Here is a 20,041-nt window from a genome sequence, read left to right as displayed (position 1 = left end):
CAGTATGGATTTGGAACTCAGGAAACGGAAAAAAAAGCCATCAGACTACAGATGGAGGCTTGGGGTCATCAGATATGAATTCACCCATGGGTGGAGAGCTCTGGGTGAAGAGCGAAGCCCCACACACAGGAAAGTTCCAGCATTCATGATGCCTGAGAGAAGGGGCTCAGAGGCACAAGAGGATGAGGAGGAGGTGCACAGGGGCAAGGAAGCAGGTGGCACAGTGCCAATGGATGCTGAGGGGCCTGGCAGCTGGAGGGCCCCAGGAGGGGCCTGAGGTCACCGGATCTGTCAAGAGTTGCAGCCACAGAGAGTGTTGGGGTTGTGTTTACAGGGAAGGTTCCTGTAGAGCAGAGGTGTGGAGGATGAGCCAGTGTGGAGTCAGTGGGCAAGAAACTTCCTCCGTGTGGTGGTGAAGGGCAGGAGCGAGATGGGCAAGAGTCGGGGGAGGAGGAACAGGAGACAGCAACGTGGAGAGAGAGCTTTTGGAGGAGAGGTAGTGTTAGTGGTTTGTTGGGAGAGACAGGGAGAATTCATCAAAGAGAGGAGTTTGTTGGTGGCCCAAGGGCTCTGAGGGTGCATGTGCAGGAGGGTGTGGGTGAGTGTGAGGGTCACGTGTGGATCAGGAATGGGGGTGAAGATTGGCCACGTTGTGGACTGTTTGAGTGTAATGTGGACGGCAAGGAGCACCCCCTCTCCTGACTTCTGCTGTCTCAGGGAAGTGGGGGGAGGCCACCTTCCAGAAAAACAGAACAGGAGGGAGATGAGCCCCAACAGCCTGGGAAGCCAGTCCACTCTTCTGTCCAGCTTGGAGCCAGGCATGGTGGGGCAGCAGGAAGGGATGAAGGGGCCTCAGAAGGTGACTTGATGGGCAACCTGAATTTCTTGCTAACTCCATTGACTGGTGGCATCCCAGAAACCCTCCTCCCAATTTCCCTCAGAAGGCAGTGTTGTTTTTTTTTTTTAGCTGTAAACCTTTGGTCTGAACCCAAACCTTCTTAAATCACTTTCTATTTTCTGCCTGGACCACTTTCCAGGGTGACGAGTCCTGCCTTTGCTCCCTGCTCATGGAAAGAGGGTCAGAAAACTGCAAGCATCGCCCAGACCCTGACCCTTTCCCTTCACAGGTTCAGACACTAAGGCCAGAGGGCAGGATGTGTACATCCAGGGCCTCCGAGCAAACCAGGAGCAGCCTGAGCCCAGACATTTTTTTCACCGCTTTTGGCTGTGGGGCAGTTTGTAGGGTCCTCTAAAATCATTTGCATTTTGGGGGGTGAGGAAGGAATGACAGCCCCTGGGGAGGAGCAGGAAAGGCTGGGGTGCCCCTCAGCCACAGAGGGAAGCCTACTGTACCCTCAGAATCTGTAGAGTGGAGGTCAAGCGTGTTCTGCCTTCTGACAGCCCCTCAGGGGCCGTGAGAGGCAGGAGAGAGGTGAGGGGCTGCCCTTGGATCCTTGCCTTCTCTGTGCCTGCAGCCCCCTGTCTGACCAAGATGGAAGAGAGACCACCTTCCACAGCCCAGAGACCCTGGACCTTCTGATTCTCTTCCCTGGAGCCTTGACTCAAAGACTGAAGACAATTTCCAAGGTACAGGGGAGCTGTCTGAGATTCCTCTGACACCAGGCAAAGCCATGGGCCCCTCCCCTCACCTGGCTCCCTGCCCAGTGACAGCTTGCTGAGCTGAGGAACTGGTGCATCATCACTCATGACCTCCTAGACACATTATAGATCAGAGTACTTCACCAAAGACTGAAGTGGTGGGCTTCAGACCCTGCGAGTCCTTTGAAAAGTTTTATGGATAAGATGGGACTTCACAGTTGAAGCTGACTTTGACAATCAAATGGCCTTCAACCATCCAGGGATGTTAATTAAGTGGCTGCCATCTGCAAGACACTGGAGCAGCATGCCAGAGCTGGAAGGAGAAACTGGGAGCCACAAAAAAGGGAGATGGGAACTGGTTCCGTGCAGGAAGGAGGCAGGGCGGCTGGTAGATGGAGGGAGGAATGTTGCTCACCTGCCATTGCCATACTTGATGCGGATGTCCCGGCTGCGGTTGAGCTCCTTGCCATCCTTGAACCAGCGGTAGGAGGGCAGAGGGTTACCAGCTGCTGCCTCGCACTTCAGCGATTGCTTCTCACCCACCTGTCCCGTCTGGCTCTTCATCTTCTTCAGCTTGGGCCGAGTGGCTGTGAGGGTACAAGGCAGGAGGTGAGTGTGGAGGTGGTGAGACAGTGCCAGGCATGCACAGTGGGGAAAGGGCCACTGTCCTGGGGGAGGTGGGGTTTGAGCCTGGGGAACCACCCTTCCTGGTGCCGTTTCCTAGTCCAAATCAACAACCCTTCACCAAGGGTCTGTGATACTGTCAGTGTGCTTATCACTGATGGAGAATTTTCCTTCATGCCTGGAATGGTCTTCAGAGCTTTATACACGTTAACTGATTAAAATAACCCTGTGAGTTCACTGCAAGGATGAAATCCACTTACAGATGGGGAAAACTGAGCCTCAGAGTGCAGTCACTTCCCCAAAGGGATGACGTGGAATTCAAACCCAGGTCTCCTGGACTTCAGTGCTCATGATCTAATTCTAATCCCAGACCCGCAGGCCCATGGTGGACCCAGAGGAGACAAGTGGACCAGAATGACGGATATAGCTCCTGCCCTCAGGAAGTCCAGTCTGGCAGAGGAGCTGGAACCTGGCATCATAGCAATCATGGAGGCTTTGGGGTGCTGGAGCCCAGAGGCGTGACCCCAATGCAGGCTGGGGAACAGCTAACTCAGCTGAAAACCAAAGGATGGGGGAGCTGGAAGGGAGGGAGGCGGTCCAGGCTGTTATCAGAATCGTAATGGTCAGTGAGGTGAGCTGACCTGCATGTGTGAAGTGGCATGGCTGTGTGTGGGGTGGGGCTGAGGGCTACACTGGGGGGCATGGGCCCAACCAGGGCTGCAGGGCTACAAATGTCAAGCTAAAAGGCTTCTCCTATTTGTCTTGAACACCATTCTATTTCCACATGCCCCAGTCTCCCATGTTTCATCTCCTTGCTCCCCTCCTTCTAACAACCTATTAAAAAAAGAAAAGAAAAAAGTACTCTGTTCTTAGGAAGGTGATGGCAAGCCCATGCTCCCTGCTGGGTGTGTAATAATTCCACTGGGACAGCCCTTGACAGGACACCAATGCCTTTGTGTGTGCTCTCATTTGGTCACTGAGCTCTGTAAGGCAAGCATCATGCTGACTCAAAGGGTGATGATGACATTCAGGTTAAGAAACTTGGCCAAGGTCACACAGCCAGGCAGCCCAGAGCTGGGACCAAAGCCCAGGTGCCTGGATGCGCAATGTATCAGGGTTGCACCCAGCTGGTGTCTGATTCTGTAGCCTCAGTATCTCTATTAGAGGAAGCTGGTTGAAGGTAGGGTCTGCTGGGGCCAGAGAGCTGTCTAGTGGCAGACAGACCCCATCTAGGCCATTGGTCTGTCCCCCACCAGCTCAGAGCCACAGCTTGAGCTGGCCCTGGATAAAGACAGATGAGAGGGCCTGGCTATAGATGGGGGCCTCTCAGTGAACCTAACCCTGGGCTGCTGGTGTCAGTAGGGAGTAGACGAGAGTGGGGGCTTTCCTGGTGGCTCAGCAGTGAAGACTCTGCCTGCAATGCAGGAGACACAGGAGGCGTGGTTTTGATCCCTGGGTTGGGAAGATTCCCTGAAGGAGGGCATGCAACCCACTCCAGTATTTTTACTTGGAGAGTCTCATGGACAGATGAGTCTGCCAGGCTTCAGTCCCTGGGGTTGCAAAAAGTCAGACATGACTGAAGCTACTGAGCACGCACACACAGAGAATGGGGTGCATGGGAAGAAAGGGATCCCAAAGCCTTAAAAAATACAGTACATAGACTCAAAAAATGGTGCTTGTGAAATGATTTTGTTCATTTTTGAAAATTAAAAAATACAAATGGATAAAAGATGAAACTAAAATCATCCATTATCCTAGAACTCATAAGCAAAACACACACACATACCACACCTACACATCTATTTTTAAACAAAGTGGGACCAGTGCCAGTAACATGTTTCTTTCATTTAATGAAACACTGTAAGCCTTTCACCTTGGCATTAATTATTAATAACAAATAATTCCCAAATAATAACAAATAATTCCCAAATTATAAGGTGGTCATCTCCAGAGAGAGGATAAGAGACATTAACTAAGAAAATGGTCCCATGAGTAACTCAGTTTGGGAACCCGCAAGTAAGCATTAAAGAAGTCTCTTCATCAGCTTCAAGATGATTCCCCAAGTAAGAGTCCTGGAGCTTTTGGGGACCCTTAATGGCATTTCAAGGAAGTAAATAAGTTCTAGAACCTAACTTGTATGTGAATTTATAGGTATTGAAATATTTTAATAAATATTAAATTCACATGATTTAAAATTTAAGAAGTGAAAAATGGTATATGACTTAAACAAGTCTCCTTCTGATTTCTGACCACGGCTACACAATTGCCTTTCTAGGAGGCAATCAATTCTATCAGCTCCTTTTATATCCTTTCAGAGATCTTTTAAGCACAAAAAAAAACCCTAGGATTCACACACAGTTTTTTCTGTAGCACCATTTTCAAGGTTACATAATATTCCTATATGGGTACACCATAATGTAACCAGTTCCTATTGTGGGGGAATTTAACATAGTCTCCCCTGCCTCACTACACCTCATCACAAACAAGCCCAGAGGAATATTCTTGCAGCTCTATCCAGTGGATATATTCACCGCACATCATCCTTTGTATTGATACATATCCAGCGTATTCTGCTGTACGGGCAGTGAGGCTCCTGACTCAGACCGCCTGGAGTCAAATCCAGGCGTTGCAACTTGTTAGTTCTATATCCTCTGCTGTTGTTGTTTAGTTGCTAAGTCGGGTCCGACTCTTTCGCGACTCCATGGACTGTAGCCCACCAGGCTCCTCTGTCCACGGGATTTCCCAGGCAAGAACACTGGAGTGGGTTGCCATTTCCTTCTTCAGGGGATCTTCCGGACTGAGAGATGGAACCTGCATCTCTTGCATTAGCAGGAGAGTTCTTTGCCATCTGAGCCACTAGAAGTCCTCAGGCCATTGTCTTAATCCTTTTGGGCCTCAGTTTCTTCAGAAGTGATAAAAACAGCTCCTACCTCATGGGATGATGACTGGGAAGATGATATGAGATAAGGCATGTAAAGCCTGGCATGCACAGAGCATTTAAGAAAGGTTGGCTATTATTGTTATTATTATCCACCATTATTTCCTAAGGCAATCTTCCTAAAAGTGGAATTGCTGTGTCAGAAAGGGGTGGGATCTTCCTCAGTTTTACCTGTTGCCAAATTGTGTTCTGGAAAGGCTGCACCAGTTTGCCCTCCCACCAGTGATTGATGGTGCCTGTTTTTTCCACACCCTCACCAACACTAAGTATTATCATGTATTTAATCTCTGCCAATTAGCTAGGCAAAAGATGGTGCCTCTTTGTTGTTTGATCTGCATTTTTTTGACTCCCCCTGCTGAAGCTGACTGCTTTTCCTCAGTGTGCTGGCTCACTGTATTTCTTCTCTTTGAATTGCCTGTTCTTGTCTGTACTCTGTTTTTCTATCGGGTGCTCATCTTCTTACTAATCTGTAAGAGTTCTTTATAAATATTAAGGTTGTTCACCTTTTGCTACAATATTTTCCTCTAATTATCTGCTCCTTACATTTAAAAATGCTAGTCTATTGTTTGGGGGTTTTTTTTGAGTTTTTTTTTTCTGTGTGTGTGTGTGAGGTTTTGTGTGTTTCAATCTGTGGGACTTTCTGGAACTTATTTATTCTAATGTGACTGAAGCCCTCCCTCAGCACCCTTCCCCCTTGCTGACACCCCACCATCCTCCTACTGCTTGCTCTGGGGATCCCAGTCACTCTTTATCAATAATTGTCAACCCTAGATGCTAATGAGAACCAAATGGTAGTCGTAGGGAAAGTCACTCAGTCATGTTCGACTCTTTGCGACCCCATGGACTGTACAGTCCATGGAATTCTCCAAGCCAGAATACTGGAGTGGGTAGCCTTTCCCTTCTCCAGTGGATCTTCCCAACCCAGGGATCGAACCCAGGTCTCCCGCATTGCAGGTGGATTCTTTACCAGTTGAGCTACAAGGGAAGACCAAGAATACTGATGTGGGTAGCCTATCTCTTCTCCAGCAGATCTTCCTGACCCAGGAATCAAACCGGGGTTTCCTACATTGAAGGTGGATTCTTTACTAACTCAGCTATCAAGAACCAACTAGGAAGCTTTAAAAAATATGTTGGTGCCTGGGACGTTTTCCTGGACATTCTGAAGCAGGACCTGTGAGAGGGGGTCCAGGTATGCAGGTTTTTAAAAAGTACATAATAAGTATGTAACACACTCTAAGCAAAAGCACATAAATGTGGAGCTTAGTGTCTGGCTGCAAGATGAACACATCTTTACAGGTGGCTTGACTCCAAAGTTGGGTTGGCACCTAGTGGTCTAACCTCTTGGTCACCTGGTGACCTGGTCACCTACAACTAGGCTCCACCCCCTCATGAACTGAGGACACAGAGAGCTCTTCTCAGGTTCTAAGGTGCCTCCTTTCCTTGCTTGGAGAGTGTTGATATTTCCTGCAGTTCTGAGATGAGGGAACCCCCTGACCCTACCCTCCCGACCCAGGCCCCCTTCCTCCGAGTGAGCCAGGGTGGGGATGAGGGGTTATCTGGTGGGAAGAGGCGGTGCTTCCTGACAGGAGTCCTGGTGCAGTACTGTGCCCTGAGCCCGTGCCTACCGCCTCACAGTGGCAGTGATGGTGGCACAGAGACTGATCCAGAGACAGCAGGCATGACCGCAATTCAGAGGACCCAGGGATCAGGGGGCTTCAAGGTTGTCCCCTGCCACCATGGGAAACCCAGGACAGCATTTCAGATCGTAAGGGGCCACTCCATCTAGTGAAACCCTTCTGTCATTCAGCTACTTCCTGACAGTCTTCTTACTTCAGAACAGCCCCATCTGGTTCGCTTGATCCCCATTCATTCATTCATTCATTTAGCCTATTACATGCCAGGCACTGTCCTGGGTCCTGAGTGTGTAGTAGTGAACAAGGCAGATAAACTTTCTGCTCTTAGGGAGCCTGCATTAGAGGGAGGAGAATATATAATAGCAAACAATCTCAGGAAACATGAGGCCAGAAGGAGCTCCCAGATAAAGGCCTTGAGGGGGGAACGAGCTTAGTGAATTTAAGGGATAATAGAGGCCTAGGTGGCTAAAAGATTCTGGAAGACAGGGGAGCCTTGAGAGTAGGCCCAGTGACTGACATGAAGCTATGTGAGTGAGGATGAGAAGTCTGAGTTTGTTTTGCCTCCCCACCCCCGACTTCCTATGTGCCTACTAGAAAATTTTAAATTACCTATGTAGATCGTATTATATTCCTATTAGCACTGTTCTAAACGATGACAAAATAAAAACAACCACACGTTTGAATCATGCTGTGTTCTTCATGAGGAATCTTCTTTTATGTCTCTTAATGATTCCCCACAAGCATCCTCTGAAAACTGTACCGCCTGCTCTAGCAGAGTCCAGTCCTGGTTGCTGTTCTCAGACATCTTAGTTCACGGCTCTTTGAAAGTCAAGGATGGGGGTTTTGAAAGGAAGAGGACCATAAGAACAGGCTGTACTTTTTTGCTTCAGGCAAGTCCCTTGGAGAGCCGGGCGGCAGCTCAGGGAGCACACTCTGCAGGTGGGGACCCCTGCACCCTCACTCCTGGGCCTGGAGCCCTGTCAGGCTTTCTGCCATGAGGAGCGTGGACAACCTGGCCAATATGGCCCTGGAGCTTTGTAGATGTGATGGAAGGTATCAGAACTTACAGGCTGGGGAATGACATGGTCTTACTTTCCTTTCTGCATTTGAAGCTTGTTCTAATCCTGAGCTGCCACTGCTTCTCCCACTGCATCTCATGGATTCAGGGCCAGATGCTGGGGACACCTGGGACAAGGCTAAGAGGCTGTGGACACAGCAGATCTTTGAAGGGCTGAAGATGGAGCTTACGGGGCATCAGACATGAGGGGGCCAGCTCCAGCCTTGGCCTGGGCACCCTCTCTGAGTGGGGTCTGGTATTGTTTGGATGTCTTTTATGGCACAGGGCCCAGAGGGCAATGCTAGTTTGTGGTATGGGGACCACTGCACTGTGTCCCCAGAGTGTCTTGGGGTCAAAACCAAGCAAAGAAACAGACTTCCTGGGGGTGGATTGGAGCTGTCAGGACAAGAGCTGAGGCAACCCAACTGCATTCATGGAGTGCGGTGTGCCAGACAGAAATGACCTAGCCTCTTGTGGAGTAACCACTCCCACCAACCAAGGAGCTTAGCTTGTCCCTCACTGGTATTGTTTTGTTATATAAGAAATACATTTTTCTTGTAGAAAAATTACACAATACAAGGAAAAAGAAAAGCACATTTCGATCCATTCAGTTACCATCAGAAAGAAAACCACTGACATTTTCAAATACCTCCTGCAAGATTTTTCTCTTGAAAACACTTTATATCCTAGTTTTCTCGGTTAGCATATTATAAAGGCATCTCTCCAAATCTAGAAATACAGATCTAAATTATTTTTAAGGTTGCATAATATTTCATTGTTCAGATGAATCTGTTTGTCTCCAACGTTCTGCTGATATTAACAATACTGCCATAAACTTCTCTATAAATTCAGCTTTGTGGCCAAAGGGAGGGGGTGTCACAATCCTGAGAGTCTGTGAATATTACCCCACAAACAGAGGGGATCCTCAAAGGCCCAGCACGCAGGAAAGTGGACAGATGAGAGGCATTAGGTAGAAGAAGAGGAAAATCTGTGCTCGAAAGAAGGGAGTGGAGATTCCCAACACCCTGCTTCCCCGGGGCTGTGCCTTCCTCACAGGGGAGGGGCGGGCAGCATGTTGGTGATCCTTGGGTGTTGGTCAGCCTGCCCTTCATGCCCCTAATGTCTCCTCCGCAGACCAAGCCCTGAGCTCCCATCCTCCTTGAGGGGCCACTTTGTTCACTTCCTAGTCCTGCCACTTATGGACCACCTAAACAACAGGACTTGGGCTTCCCAGGTGGCTCAGTGGTAAAGAATCTGCCTGTCAATACAGGAGACACTGGTTCGATCCCTGGGTCAAGAAGATCCCCCGCAGAAGGGCATGGCAACCCACTCCAGTATTTTTGCCTGGAGAATCCCACAGTCAGAGGACCCTGGCAGGCTACAGTCAATGAGATGGAAAGAGTCAGATACAACTTAGCTACTGAACAACAACCAAACAGCAGGACTAGGGCTCTCAGGGTGTCGGGGTACGGGGAGAGCTCCTCTGGCAGTTTTCTAACAAGAGCAAAGTCTCTCAAGAATGACCCATGGGTATATGATAAGTCACTTCAATTGTGTCTGACTGTAGCCTGCCATTCCTCTGTCCGTGGGATTCTCCAGGCAAGAATTTTGGAGTGGGTTGCCACGCCCTCCTCCAGGGGATCTTCCCAACCCAGGGATCTAACTCATGTTTCCTGCATTGGCAGGCTGGTTCTTTACCACTAGTGCCACCTGGAAAGCCCAAGGATGACCCAGGTGTCCACAAAAAGACCTCCCTTGAGGAGGCGTCCTGTAAAACCTTCAGGCACAGCTCAGTTGCCACAGTTGGGCCATGGTTATCTGGGGGCTTCTGCTTTCTCACCACCTGATGCCAAGCCAGGGCATCTGGCCCACATCTGTGTGACAGGGAGTCCCCAGAAAGAACCTCACTGAAGATAACAACACCAGTAAGGACTACCAGAGGTGCTGCTTTCCCACATCCCAGCCCCGAGGCCAGGCGGTACTGCTGCTGCCAGCAGCTTGACCTCATTCCTCTCGGCAGTGGGCGGTGGGTGCGGAGCCTGCAGAGATCTGAGAGCAAGACAGACGCCCGGGACAGGGCCAGGCAGCCCAGCCAGGGGGACCTGGCCCAGCCTTCCTCCCGACAACCAGGGGGCAGAGGCAGCAGGCTCTTAAAAGGGTTAATGGTCCTCACCTCATGACTAAGGCTGAGCAGTCCCCTTTGCGGGGCAACACCTGGAGACAATGTGGCCAGCCTGCCTGGCATCAAAGTCTCCCACTGGCCTGCTGCTGGCGGACTGCGGGCCAGCCCCCTCCCCACCCCTCTCCCACCCAAACAGTGACTGCGACCTATGGGAGGTTAATTACAGACTCCAAGTTCAAATGAGGAAGAAAGAAGACAACAACAACTAAAAACACAGCTGGCTTAAGGGAGCACAGAGGGCCTGCTCTGAAACAGGCCATCAGGTATCTCTCCCCGGGGCCGGCAGCAGAGCCATTTGGTATGCACAGGCCAGCCTTCACAAGGGGAATGCGACTCGCTGGGCCGCTTGCCTTTCCCTGAGCCATCTTTCCTCAGCCAACCATGCCCAGCCTGGTGCCTGGGCTTGGCTTGCCCTCTTCTCACACCATTCAACAAATGTCCACCTCAGTCCCTGTGATGTACCAGGCACCTACCAGCCATCAGGGACACGGTGTTGAGCAAGGGAATGTGGCTGCTGCTGTTGGGCACCACTGAAGCTGGAAGGGGCCAGAGTCTCCCTGGGTGCGCCTGTGAAAGCCAGACCAGACCCAATGGGCTGTTAGCTCGGCAGGCCAGGGGCCTGGCACCTCAGCTATAAGGCGAAGAAGAGGGGCCAGGGCTGGCTGGGGATGGAGCTAGAGCGGGGAGGCAGATGCTGGTCCATGAGTGAGGGTAAGAAAAAAGGGAGGACATGAGGCTTGGCAGCTCCAAGACCAACAGGATGGTTCCTGCCTTAAAGCCTCATCTGCCCATACAGAGGTACCCACCCACTGATGCCCAACCTGACAGTGTGACGGCAGGGTGAGAACAGGCCCGGCCCAACTGCCAGGGCTGACCCTGTGTCCATCCCATCCCCCAGCCCCCTCTGCCAGAAGCCCGGCGGCCTCACAGGAACGCCACCTCCTAGGGACCCTCCCAAGACAGAGATGCCTAGCCCTGGGAGTCAGGCTGGTATATCCTGCAGTTCCTCACCTAGGCCCAGAGCTGAGACACGGGGACACGAGCAGCAGAGATGGAGGGCTACGGGGGCATCACCTATGGCTGGGGAGACTGCACACGTTCACAGAGCAGAGACGCCACCTCCTGGGGTTGCACACAGCGACCCGGCGTGGATGCGCAAGCCCCTGGTTCTTACCGGAGCTTCGGGCACAGGCCAGACTCCTAGAGCTGGCAAGAGGAGGCCGTGCTAACAGAGGAAAGAGTGCTAACCCAAGACACCACACATCTCCTAATTCTCCAGCTGTCTGCCTGTAAGTGGTTTAGCCTTTCTGGGTCTCAGTTAACTCATCTATAAACCACACTCTGCCTGTTTTAGAGGCTGGGGTAAGAGAATGCTCTCTATGCTGCTGCTGCTAAGTCGCGTCAGTTGTGTCTGACTCTGTGCGACCCCATAGACCGCAGCCCACCAGGCTCCCCCGTCCCTGGGATTCTCCAGGGAAGAACACTGGAGTGGGTTGCCATTTCCTTCTCCTGTGCACCAAAGTGAAAAGTGAAAGTGAAAGTGAAGTCGCTCAGTCCTGTCCGACTCTTCGCGACCCATGGACTGAAGCCTATCAGGCTCCTCCGTCTATGGGATTTTCCAGGCAAGAGTACTGGAGTGGGGTGCCATTGCTTTCTCCGAACACTCTCTATGGAGGGATGGAAGAGACTACCATCTCTCTGGCTTCTGGAGGCAGAGGGAGGGACAAAGCAGAGACGACAGTCTGGGGAGGCCTTTACCAATTGCCCAACTGTGTTTAATCTCCTCACTGGAAAAGGATGGGTCCTGGCCTCAGAGAACCCTCTGGAGGAGGCCTTATGCTAAGGGACTAGGCCATCCTTTGCTCAAGGAAGCCAGAGACAGAGAGAGAGAGCTGAGGAAGGGATCCCGGAGCCTTGTTTCCCTCTGGGACAGGTCTGCACTTCCCACCTCATCAGCCTGGCTGGAGAAAGTTGTTCTTGAGGCTCCAAGTCAGGGGAAAATGAAGTGGGGGTGGAGAAAGGGGAGTTACTTTATACACCAGACAAGACTGGCTTCTCAAATTGGGTTGCAATGCAAAGCCGCACAATGACCTCAGGGCCTCTTTCTGAAGGGTTTGCCAAGCTCATTAGTAAGGAAAAGCAGCATCTTTGTATTAAAACAAACAGACCTATGATAGAGTACAATGTCAAATTCATGTGGATTCTTAAGATAAAATAAAAATACAGGAAATCAGAGAAACGTTGGGTTTTGGGGGAAAGGTCTTAGTTAGCCTTATACAGGTAAAGCCTACGTGTGCACCAAGTGCAGATGCCTCAGTGGGTGTGGGGGGCCCACATTGCCAAAGGCCTGGCCACCCTCTCTGCAAGTTATCGTTGGAGAGCCTTGGCCTCTGGAGTCTGGGAAAGCTGAGATGCAGTCCTTGTGGTCCAGATTAGTGAGACAGAACGGGGCTGGAAAGCACTTACCCTAAAACAAACGCTGCCTGCATCTTCAGTCACTAGCTCATGCACAGTGTGTGGAAAACCATTTTCTCCATTTTTTTTTCTCCAGAGACGGTTCTTTATCCTGGGTTCCCTCTTTCAATCACCTTGTCATCTGTGACAACTCTGTGTTTCTCTTGACCTTCCCCAATGGTGGAGACCAGTCACCTTCCACCAAGCCTCACACTCATAACCCTCCATCGTCTGGGGTTCAGGTTACACTGCTCCTCAGCCCCCAGCCCCATCCCACTAGCAGCGGACACAGGGAATATTCACCTCTGCGTGCCTCCCCAACACTCAGAAACCTTCTTGGGCTCCTTGATGTCTGTAGAAGGGAGGCTGCTGGTCTGCCTTGGCTGGAAGCCAGGGCCTTCAGAGGGAGCTTGCTCGGTCAGTCAATGGACCTCTTCCCATACATCTCTGTGTTTCGCCGAACCCATCCCTGTAGGAATTGTATATTCCAGGCTGATCCCCAAAAGAACCTGCTGTGTATTCTGCCTGCCCCCAAGCCCCCTGTGCATGCCCCCTACCATGGCCTTCCCCACAGAAGCGCAGCTGAGGTGTCAGAGGCTGGGGGTCAGACTGGTCTCGGCTCACATTCTGGTCTGCCCAGTGTCCTGTATAACTAGACAAGTTACTTAACCTCTCCGAGACTTTAGTTCCTTGTCTGTAAAACAGAGATAATCTCACCCACCTCTTAAGATTGCGGTGTGAATTGAATGGGGATAATGAATGTCAAGAACTTAGCACAGTGCCTGGAAAAGAGAGACAGCTCAACAACTGGCAGTTCTTCTTAATCTAAATCCCTTGAGATCACCTCAGATGCCACCGCCTTCTCTAATCAACCCAGCCAGGCACAGCCTCCGCCTCGCACAGACTCTCTGCCCTACAGGGTGGCTTTCTACCTTGGAGGAACCTGAGTTCTTATCTTTCTAGACTATGGGGCCCTTGGGGAGGGGACATGTGGGAACATAGCTAGATTCCTGCTGTCTGGCACCAAGCAGGTACCTGCTCACTGATCTCTGGCCCAACAAATGATGTGAGGCTGGGCTGTGACAGATGAGGCCTCATAGTGGTCCAGATCAAGACTGCTGCCAGCACTTGGGAGGGTGGAGTCCTTCGATGGCTAGTCCCAGGGCCCTTTTCCACCTGATGCTCCTCCACAGCTCGGTCCTTGCCTTCTCCCTCGGCCAAAACAGGGATCTGCCCTAGGACCACAGAGCAGATGGTGCAGTCGGGGCCTCCCCGAAAGACTACGCGCTCAACCCGCCAGGCTGCTTGAATGCTGAGGGGCTCGTAGCCATGGGAAGGGCCTCAGTCAGGGCAGCCTCTTCCCACGAGACTGCTCCTCCTCAAATCAGAGTAGGTGCCAGAGGTGTGCACGTACAGGGGTGAAAGAGCTTGTTAACAGCCTCCTTCATGGGTTCACTCAACCATGTGCCACGTACTCACTTCAGGAGCTGAGGGTCATGTAACACAGTCTCCCTGGTGGGGATTCTAGCTGAGTGGCGGCACTGCGAGGGGGGCCCACTGGGGGGCCGTGGGGACACAGACATACACCTCCCTCTTTACCCTGAGGGCCAGGAAGGGCTCTGCAGAGGAAACAGCCTGTGCTGGGCCTGAAGGGTGACCGAGAGGAGGGAGACAGTGTTCCAGGCAAACGGTTCAAAGGCTGGCCAGGGCAGGAGACCACGCGGCCCTCGGGGAACTGAGACACGAGGCATGGTGGGCAGGAGAAGGGGCCGAGTCTTAGGAGCTGTTGTTCTTTCTCTGGCCTGGCTGTGTCTGTGCTCAGTCGCTCAGTCATGTCCAACTTGTTGTGATCCCATGGACTGTACCGTGCCAGGATCCTCTGTCCATGGAATTCTCCAGGCAAGAATACTGGAGTGGATTGCCACGTCCTCCTCCAGGGGATCTTCCCATCCCAGAGATCGAACCCAAGTCTCCTGAATTGCAGGCAGATTCTTTACCGTCTCAGCCAACAAGGAAGTTCTCTGGCCTGGTAGCTGCCAAACTCTCTACCTCATTGGTTTGTGAGCTTCTCTGGGCCTCAGTTTCCCCACTTGCACAGGGAAGGGACTAGCTCATGAGCCCAGATCCAGCCTTGCCCAGCTGCGCCAGAAGTCACAGACCTCTGTCAAGGCCCAAACTCCAGCCAGAATCCTTCTAGAGTGCTGCCAGCTGCTGAGCTGTCCGGAGGCAAAACCTGCATGCCCTCCACCCACCATCCCTATGCCCATGTCCCGACTGTTTGGCTGGGAAGTGGAAAGAGCCCTGGGTGTCCCCTCTTCTTGCCACTCCTTCTACAAACTGGTGGTGGTTGACATGCCTCAAGAGCGGCTCTGGGAGACCAGGTCGGTCTCCTGCTCAGAACTCTTTGCTCCATGGGGTTTCGGAGAAGTCTGAACTCACCAGCCTGACACTCAGAAAACCTGTTTGACTCGGCGGGTCTCTCTCTCTTACACACCATGTTTAGCAGTGTATCTTTGGGATTGCACTTTATTTCCCAAATACCCGCTGTTGCCCCCTTCTTTAAAATTATTTGTTGCTTTAGCTATGCCAGGTCTTAGCTATGGCATGTGGACTCTAGGTCCCCAACCAGGGATTGAACCCCAGGCCCCTGCCTTGGGAGTGCAGAGTCTTAGCCACTGGACCACGAGGGAAGTCCCTGTTGCTCCCTTCTCAGCCCACAAGGTGGCGACCCCATTCCCCATTCCCTGGCAGCCCCCCAGCATGGTGCCTGGCACAGGTGCTGTGGGGCTGGCTCTGGCCTGCAAGGCTGGGCCACAGCTTAACCAGCAGTCCTCATGCTTCAGCATGCATCATAGTCAACCAGAGGGCTTGCTGAAACACACATGCTGGCCCCCATCCCCACGGTTTTGATTTAGAAGGTCAGGGGGTGGGGCCCAAGAACTTGCATTATTAGCAAGTTCTAAGTTTATGTTTTCCACCAGGTCCCCACGGACTGAGACATTCACCTTTTGCACAAGGGATGCCAAAAAAAAGGACCTGAAAACTGCCCAGACTGATGCTAGATCCCACTGGGCTCTCTGGACCCTGAGCTTGGTTTCTGGCTGGACTACTCGACATTAATACCCTCGGGCTTTCCAGGAGCTCTTGACTGTTGGTGCCACCTCAGGGCCCTGGGCTGCCCCTTGGGTCAGTGCTCCCCTGTTCCTGCTCACACCTTGCTGCCACAGTCACACTGCAAGCTCCCTGTGAAGGCAGGGACTCAACCTGCTCATCTCTGCATCCTTCAACCCCGCCCCAGAACCCAGGAAGTAAATGTTTGACCAGCTGTTTGATAGGAAGGACCTGCTCCAACAAGTGGACCAACAAACAGAGCCACCCATGCCCCTCACTGGTTCTTCTTGGGGGCCCAGACTGTGGAAGAGCCCAGAGTCAGGTGGACTGTGCAGGGCAAGGCAGACGCAGGGGGCAGACCTGAGCCTACAACCCCATGCTGCCACTAAGTCATGCTGGATCACAGGCAAGTCATGGACTCTCTCTCTGCCTCAGTTTTCTCATCTGTAAAGTGGAGATGATAAAATAGTACCTAAACTTCATAGAATCAGGACTGACACGTAGTAAGTGCTCAGTAAATGACAGCTGCCTCCTTTCTCCCTGCTCCTCTCCCATCACCCAGCTGTAAGCAAGTTGGGCATGAAATGTTCCTACCTCTTGGAAGGCCCTTTCTTACCCTGGTGAATTCCGGCTCACCATCCAGGCTCAGCCTAAATGTCACTTTCTCTGTGAAGCCCTCCCTACACCCTCCCTCCCTTTCCTCATCATACACCCCATGTATCTCTGGCTTTACACTTGGTTCCAATCCCAGGCATTTGTGTAAATCTCTATCTGAGCTTCTTGAGGGCAGGGCCTCTGGTTTACTCACATAGGAGGAACTCCGTGAATGTTTGCAGAACTGAACACACTATAGGAATGAGAGCACATGCCATCTGTATAGTTCCCGCATGGCCAGGACCTGTAGGTATTGGTAAACGGATGGGTGGCAGGGCCAGGCCTGGGCTGGAGGAAGACAGAGAGCACATGCTTCATTCGCTTCTGCAAAGTTATAAATGCTGTGCTGCAGGCTCAGACACGGTGGGAAAACATAATGGCCATGGTTCTGATGGGCCCCAGGTCTCAAGTTTTGGCAGTGCTTTGCCAGCATTAAAAAAAAAAACAAGAACAAAACAAATCTCTTCCCTATACCAACTGTCCATCAGACCAGGCTTGTGGGCCTGCTCTGAATGCAGAGCAGACTTGGAAGGCTGAGTGGAGCTAGGACCAGGCCTGGTAGCCCCACTGGAGACCCCACCCCCAAGGCCAGGGCGAGGGCCTGCCCATACTGGGCCAGCACTTTTTCCTCCAAATATCCTCATTCTGACACCACCCTAAGGTCAGCCAGCCCTGAAGCACCCAGCACCAAGGGCAGAAGTGGGGATCACTTAGGGATCTTCATCAATATCCAAGTCCAAGGGCTTCTATTCCTAAGAAGTTTCTGCTTCTTTTCCAGCAGCTCACAGAGCACACAGACCAGAGGGTCTGAGAGAAAGAAGGGCCCAGCTCATAGTCTCTTAAGGGAGACTCTCCCCTTTGTTTGCAGCCTAAAGCCCTCAGTCCAGTTTTACTTCTATCCCAGACCTACTGGCCACCTGATTTCCCACCATAGATGACTCCCTGTTTCCAGATGCTCCCAGCCCCACTGCTGTCCCATCTGGAAAAGCTAGGGCTCTCCGTCCCATCGCCCCCATCACTGGGTGCCTGGGACCTGGGCTGAGGACTGATGAGTCTTGGTGTGTGAACTGCTTTGAGCTCTCAGGATGAAAGCCTGCTGGGCAGTACAAAGTCACTCTCTGCTTGTTGTTCTTGTTCCTAATGAACCCCGAGGTGCCAGGGAGCCGGAGCGGAGCGTGAGGCACAGGCTGAGCCCCAGAGGGCCGGGAGGACCGCTCCAGGTGCCCGGCACAGCGGGGTCAGCCAGGGGCCAAGGCCAGAGGCGGCAGCTGCCAGAAACAACTGCCAGATGTGGCTTAGCCACGTGCACTCAGGCAGGCACATGACCACCTCTGACCTGACCCTGGACAGTCTAAAGACAGAAGTTTATCCTAGGAGTCTGGTCGCTATCTTCACCAAAGGCAGGAGATGGAAAAGATGAAAGAGAATGACCTTGCAAGGATTTCTTTGCGCCCACTCAAATGATCCGTGTCCAGAGTGCTCAGCTAGTGATGCTAATCCACCTTCATACTCCTCTGAAGACCAAAGCCTGCCCCCTGCCCTGCTGTGGGCAGACACAGAGTCCAGTTCACACAGGAGCTCCAACAGAGGGACGCTTTCCATCAAACCCTGACTGGCCTTCCAGGGGGCACATGAAAAAGGCCAGTGACTTAGAATCAAATTCCAAAGTCACTCTTCAAAACAACACAGCACTTTCAGGGGTTATCAGTTTCTTTGGGGCCAGCTTTCCCCCTCTCCTATCCTAATCCACAGCTCTCCCCCTCTCGGGATTCTGAGACACAGGGCCTGAGGGCTGAGGCTCTGTCCTGGAGAACTTGAGAGCTGAGAGCATAGCCCGTCTCCTGAGGCCCAGAGACAGCAGCGCCTGGGACACACAGAGGCTGGACCCCAGGGACCGGAGTGAATTTATTATCCACCCCTCCCCACAAACACTCCTGCCACGGCTGGCAAGGCTAACCAGCCACCCCTACCCCAGTCCCTGGGGATCAGGGAAGATGGGAGGTGAGGGGAACCCAGTCGCAGGTAGGGACACCAGGCATCAGCCCCACCATCTCTCAGTGAGTCACGGAGCAGAGCTCATACCTGCAGTTCAGCCCCGCCCGTGCTCCTGAGTTGAGACAGAGGAAAAGTCCATTTCCCCACGCTGACCTGGGTCTGTTGAGTATAGGGGAACCCCTTCTGCTATTTGCCAAGGAGCAGATGGGGGCTGCTGGACGTGTGGTCAGGGACAGGGGAGCCAATTAATTAATGTTCCCTCCTTTTTCCCTCCCACTCTCCAGATATCCTCCACTGTCTAAGCTGAAGATTTTAATGGATAACTTGCTCAAAGTCTCCATATCTTTACCTCCCAATCTTTCAACCAAATGTGGCCCCGCCCTGGCTAAGACCCCTCTCCAGTCGCCCAGTGTCTGTTCTCCCTGGCGGGGGTGCTCTAAACATGAAAGAGGAGGACCCTGCAGCCTCAGATGAGCCTGGAGGGCAGTTGTGAGGGAGGCCGCTAGCTCTGAACACTGCTGTTGACTTAAGCACTCATCCTCTGCAGTTGGAAATTAGACCCCCGCCCTCCCCAGTGACATAGCAAGGATTTAAGACTGTTGCTTCCTGCCAACATGGTTTCTTCTGATATCTTGTTTCAGAGCATGACCCTCCCCCAAGATCTCCCCGTTCCAGAGTGTCCTAGGTCTCCAAAATTCCTCTAGCTCAGGCCTTGGGTCTGTTTGGTATCTGCTGACCAGCCGATTTCTTGAAAGAAGCCTTCTGAAGAACTACCCACTGGGAAGCAGGAAACAAAAGAAGAAAAGACAGCAGGGGAGATTACAGTTAGACATTAAGAAAGACTTTCTCACGGGAGTAGAGGATGCTGGAAGAGATCATTGAAAGGCTTGCGGCAGCTCCTGTTGATAGCCCTCTGCCACCTCTGCCCCAAAGCTTGGTCCACGCTCGCATGCTCCACGCTCTGCAGCTGCTTGGCTACTGATTCCCACCTGCTGAAGCCCACGTGGCTTGCTACCAGCTCAGCTCCTGCAACCCTGACATTGCCCTTATGTAGCCAGCCTTCCAAGGTGCCCACACTAGGATGTGCACGGTAGGGTGGGGAGAAGCGGGGTGGCTCAGTGAGTCAAATCCATGAATTCTGATCCTGAAAACAGGCACCCTGAATTCCTTCAGATCTCAGATGGGAGCTCATCCCACACGACATGAACCTAGCTTAAGCTGCCTCACATTGGTACCATCAGGGCAGATCCACAATGTCCATTACCTTACGGAGGACTCTCAGACACAGTTGTCCAGGAGAAATGGGCCAAGAGGCTTTGTTCAAAAAGAGAACACAGACTGGGCTTTAACTTCCCTCAGTTTCTTCTCTCTACTGGGCTGAAGGCAGTATTTTACTCCTAGCCCCTTCTCCCTCATTACACAGAAATTCAGAAAAGAGAAGTAATTTGGCCAAATTCTCAACCACAGTTGAAGCTTCCCATCTCCCAATCCAGTGCTCTTTTGATGACATTTTTAGGTTGCAGCTCTGGCAGGAACCCCAGTGAGGGACAGGGATCCAGTAAAATGGGCATCATTGTTCAGGAATGCTGATTTGAAGCCCAAGACTTTTCTCTGGAACTTACTTTGTGACTCCAACCTCAGTAAGCCTCAGTTGCTCCCTCTGTAAAATGGGGCTAGGATTGCCTACCCCCAGGCTCATTATGAGGAGTCAATGGAGATGAACCATTTGAATATGCCTGGCCTGCTGACTAGTACAACATAGGCATTAATAAAATGCTGGCCTGAAGAACCAA

The 20,041-nt window shown here is 51.9% G+C and overlaps 1 protein-coding gene across 3 annotated transcripts in view; it reads right to left on the bottom strand.

Moving 5' to 3' along the window:
* Positions 1-20,041, bottom strand: part of NRG2 (neuregulin 2) — a 197,637-nt gene that overhangs the window by 40,188 nt on the left and 137,408 nt on the right. For all 3 annotated transcript variants that reach the window (XM_018050297.1, XM_018050296.1, XM_018050298.1), the window contains exon 2: positions 2,015-2,186. In XM_018050297.1, the coding sequence (XP_017905786.1) occupies positions 2,015-2,186 (172 nt within the window). The remainder of the gene's footprint in view (positions 1-2,014; positions 2,187-20,041) is intronic.

Source organism: Capra hircus, chromosome 7, assembly GCF_001704415.2.
Source record: "Capra hircus breed San Clemente chromosome 7, ASM170441v1, whole genome shotgun sequence".
Lineage (NCBI taxonomy): Eukaryota > Metazoa > Chordata > Mammalia > Artiodactyla > Bovidae > Capra > Capra hircus.
The sequence above is the reverse complement of the archived record's forward strand: the minus strand, read 5'-3'. Positions and strand labels throughout refer to the sequence as shown.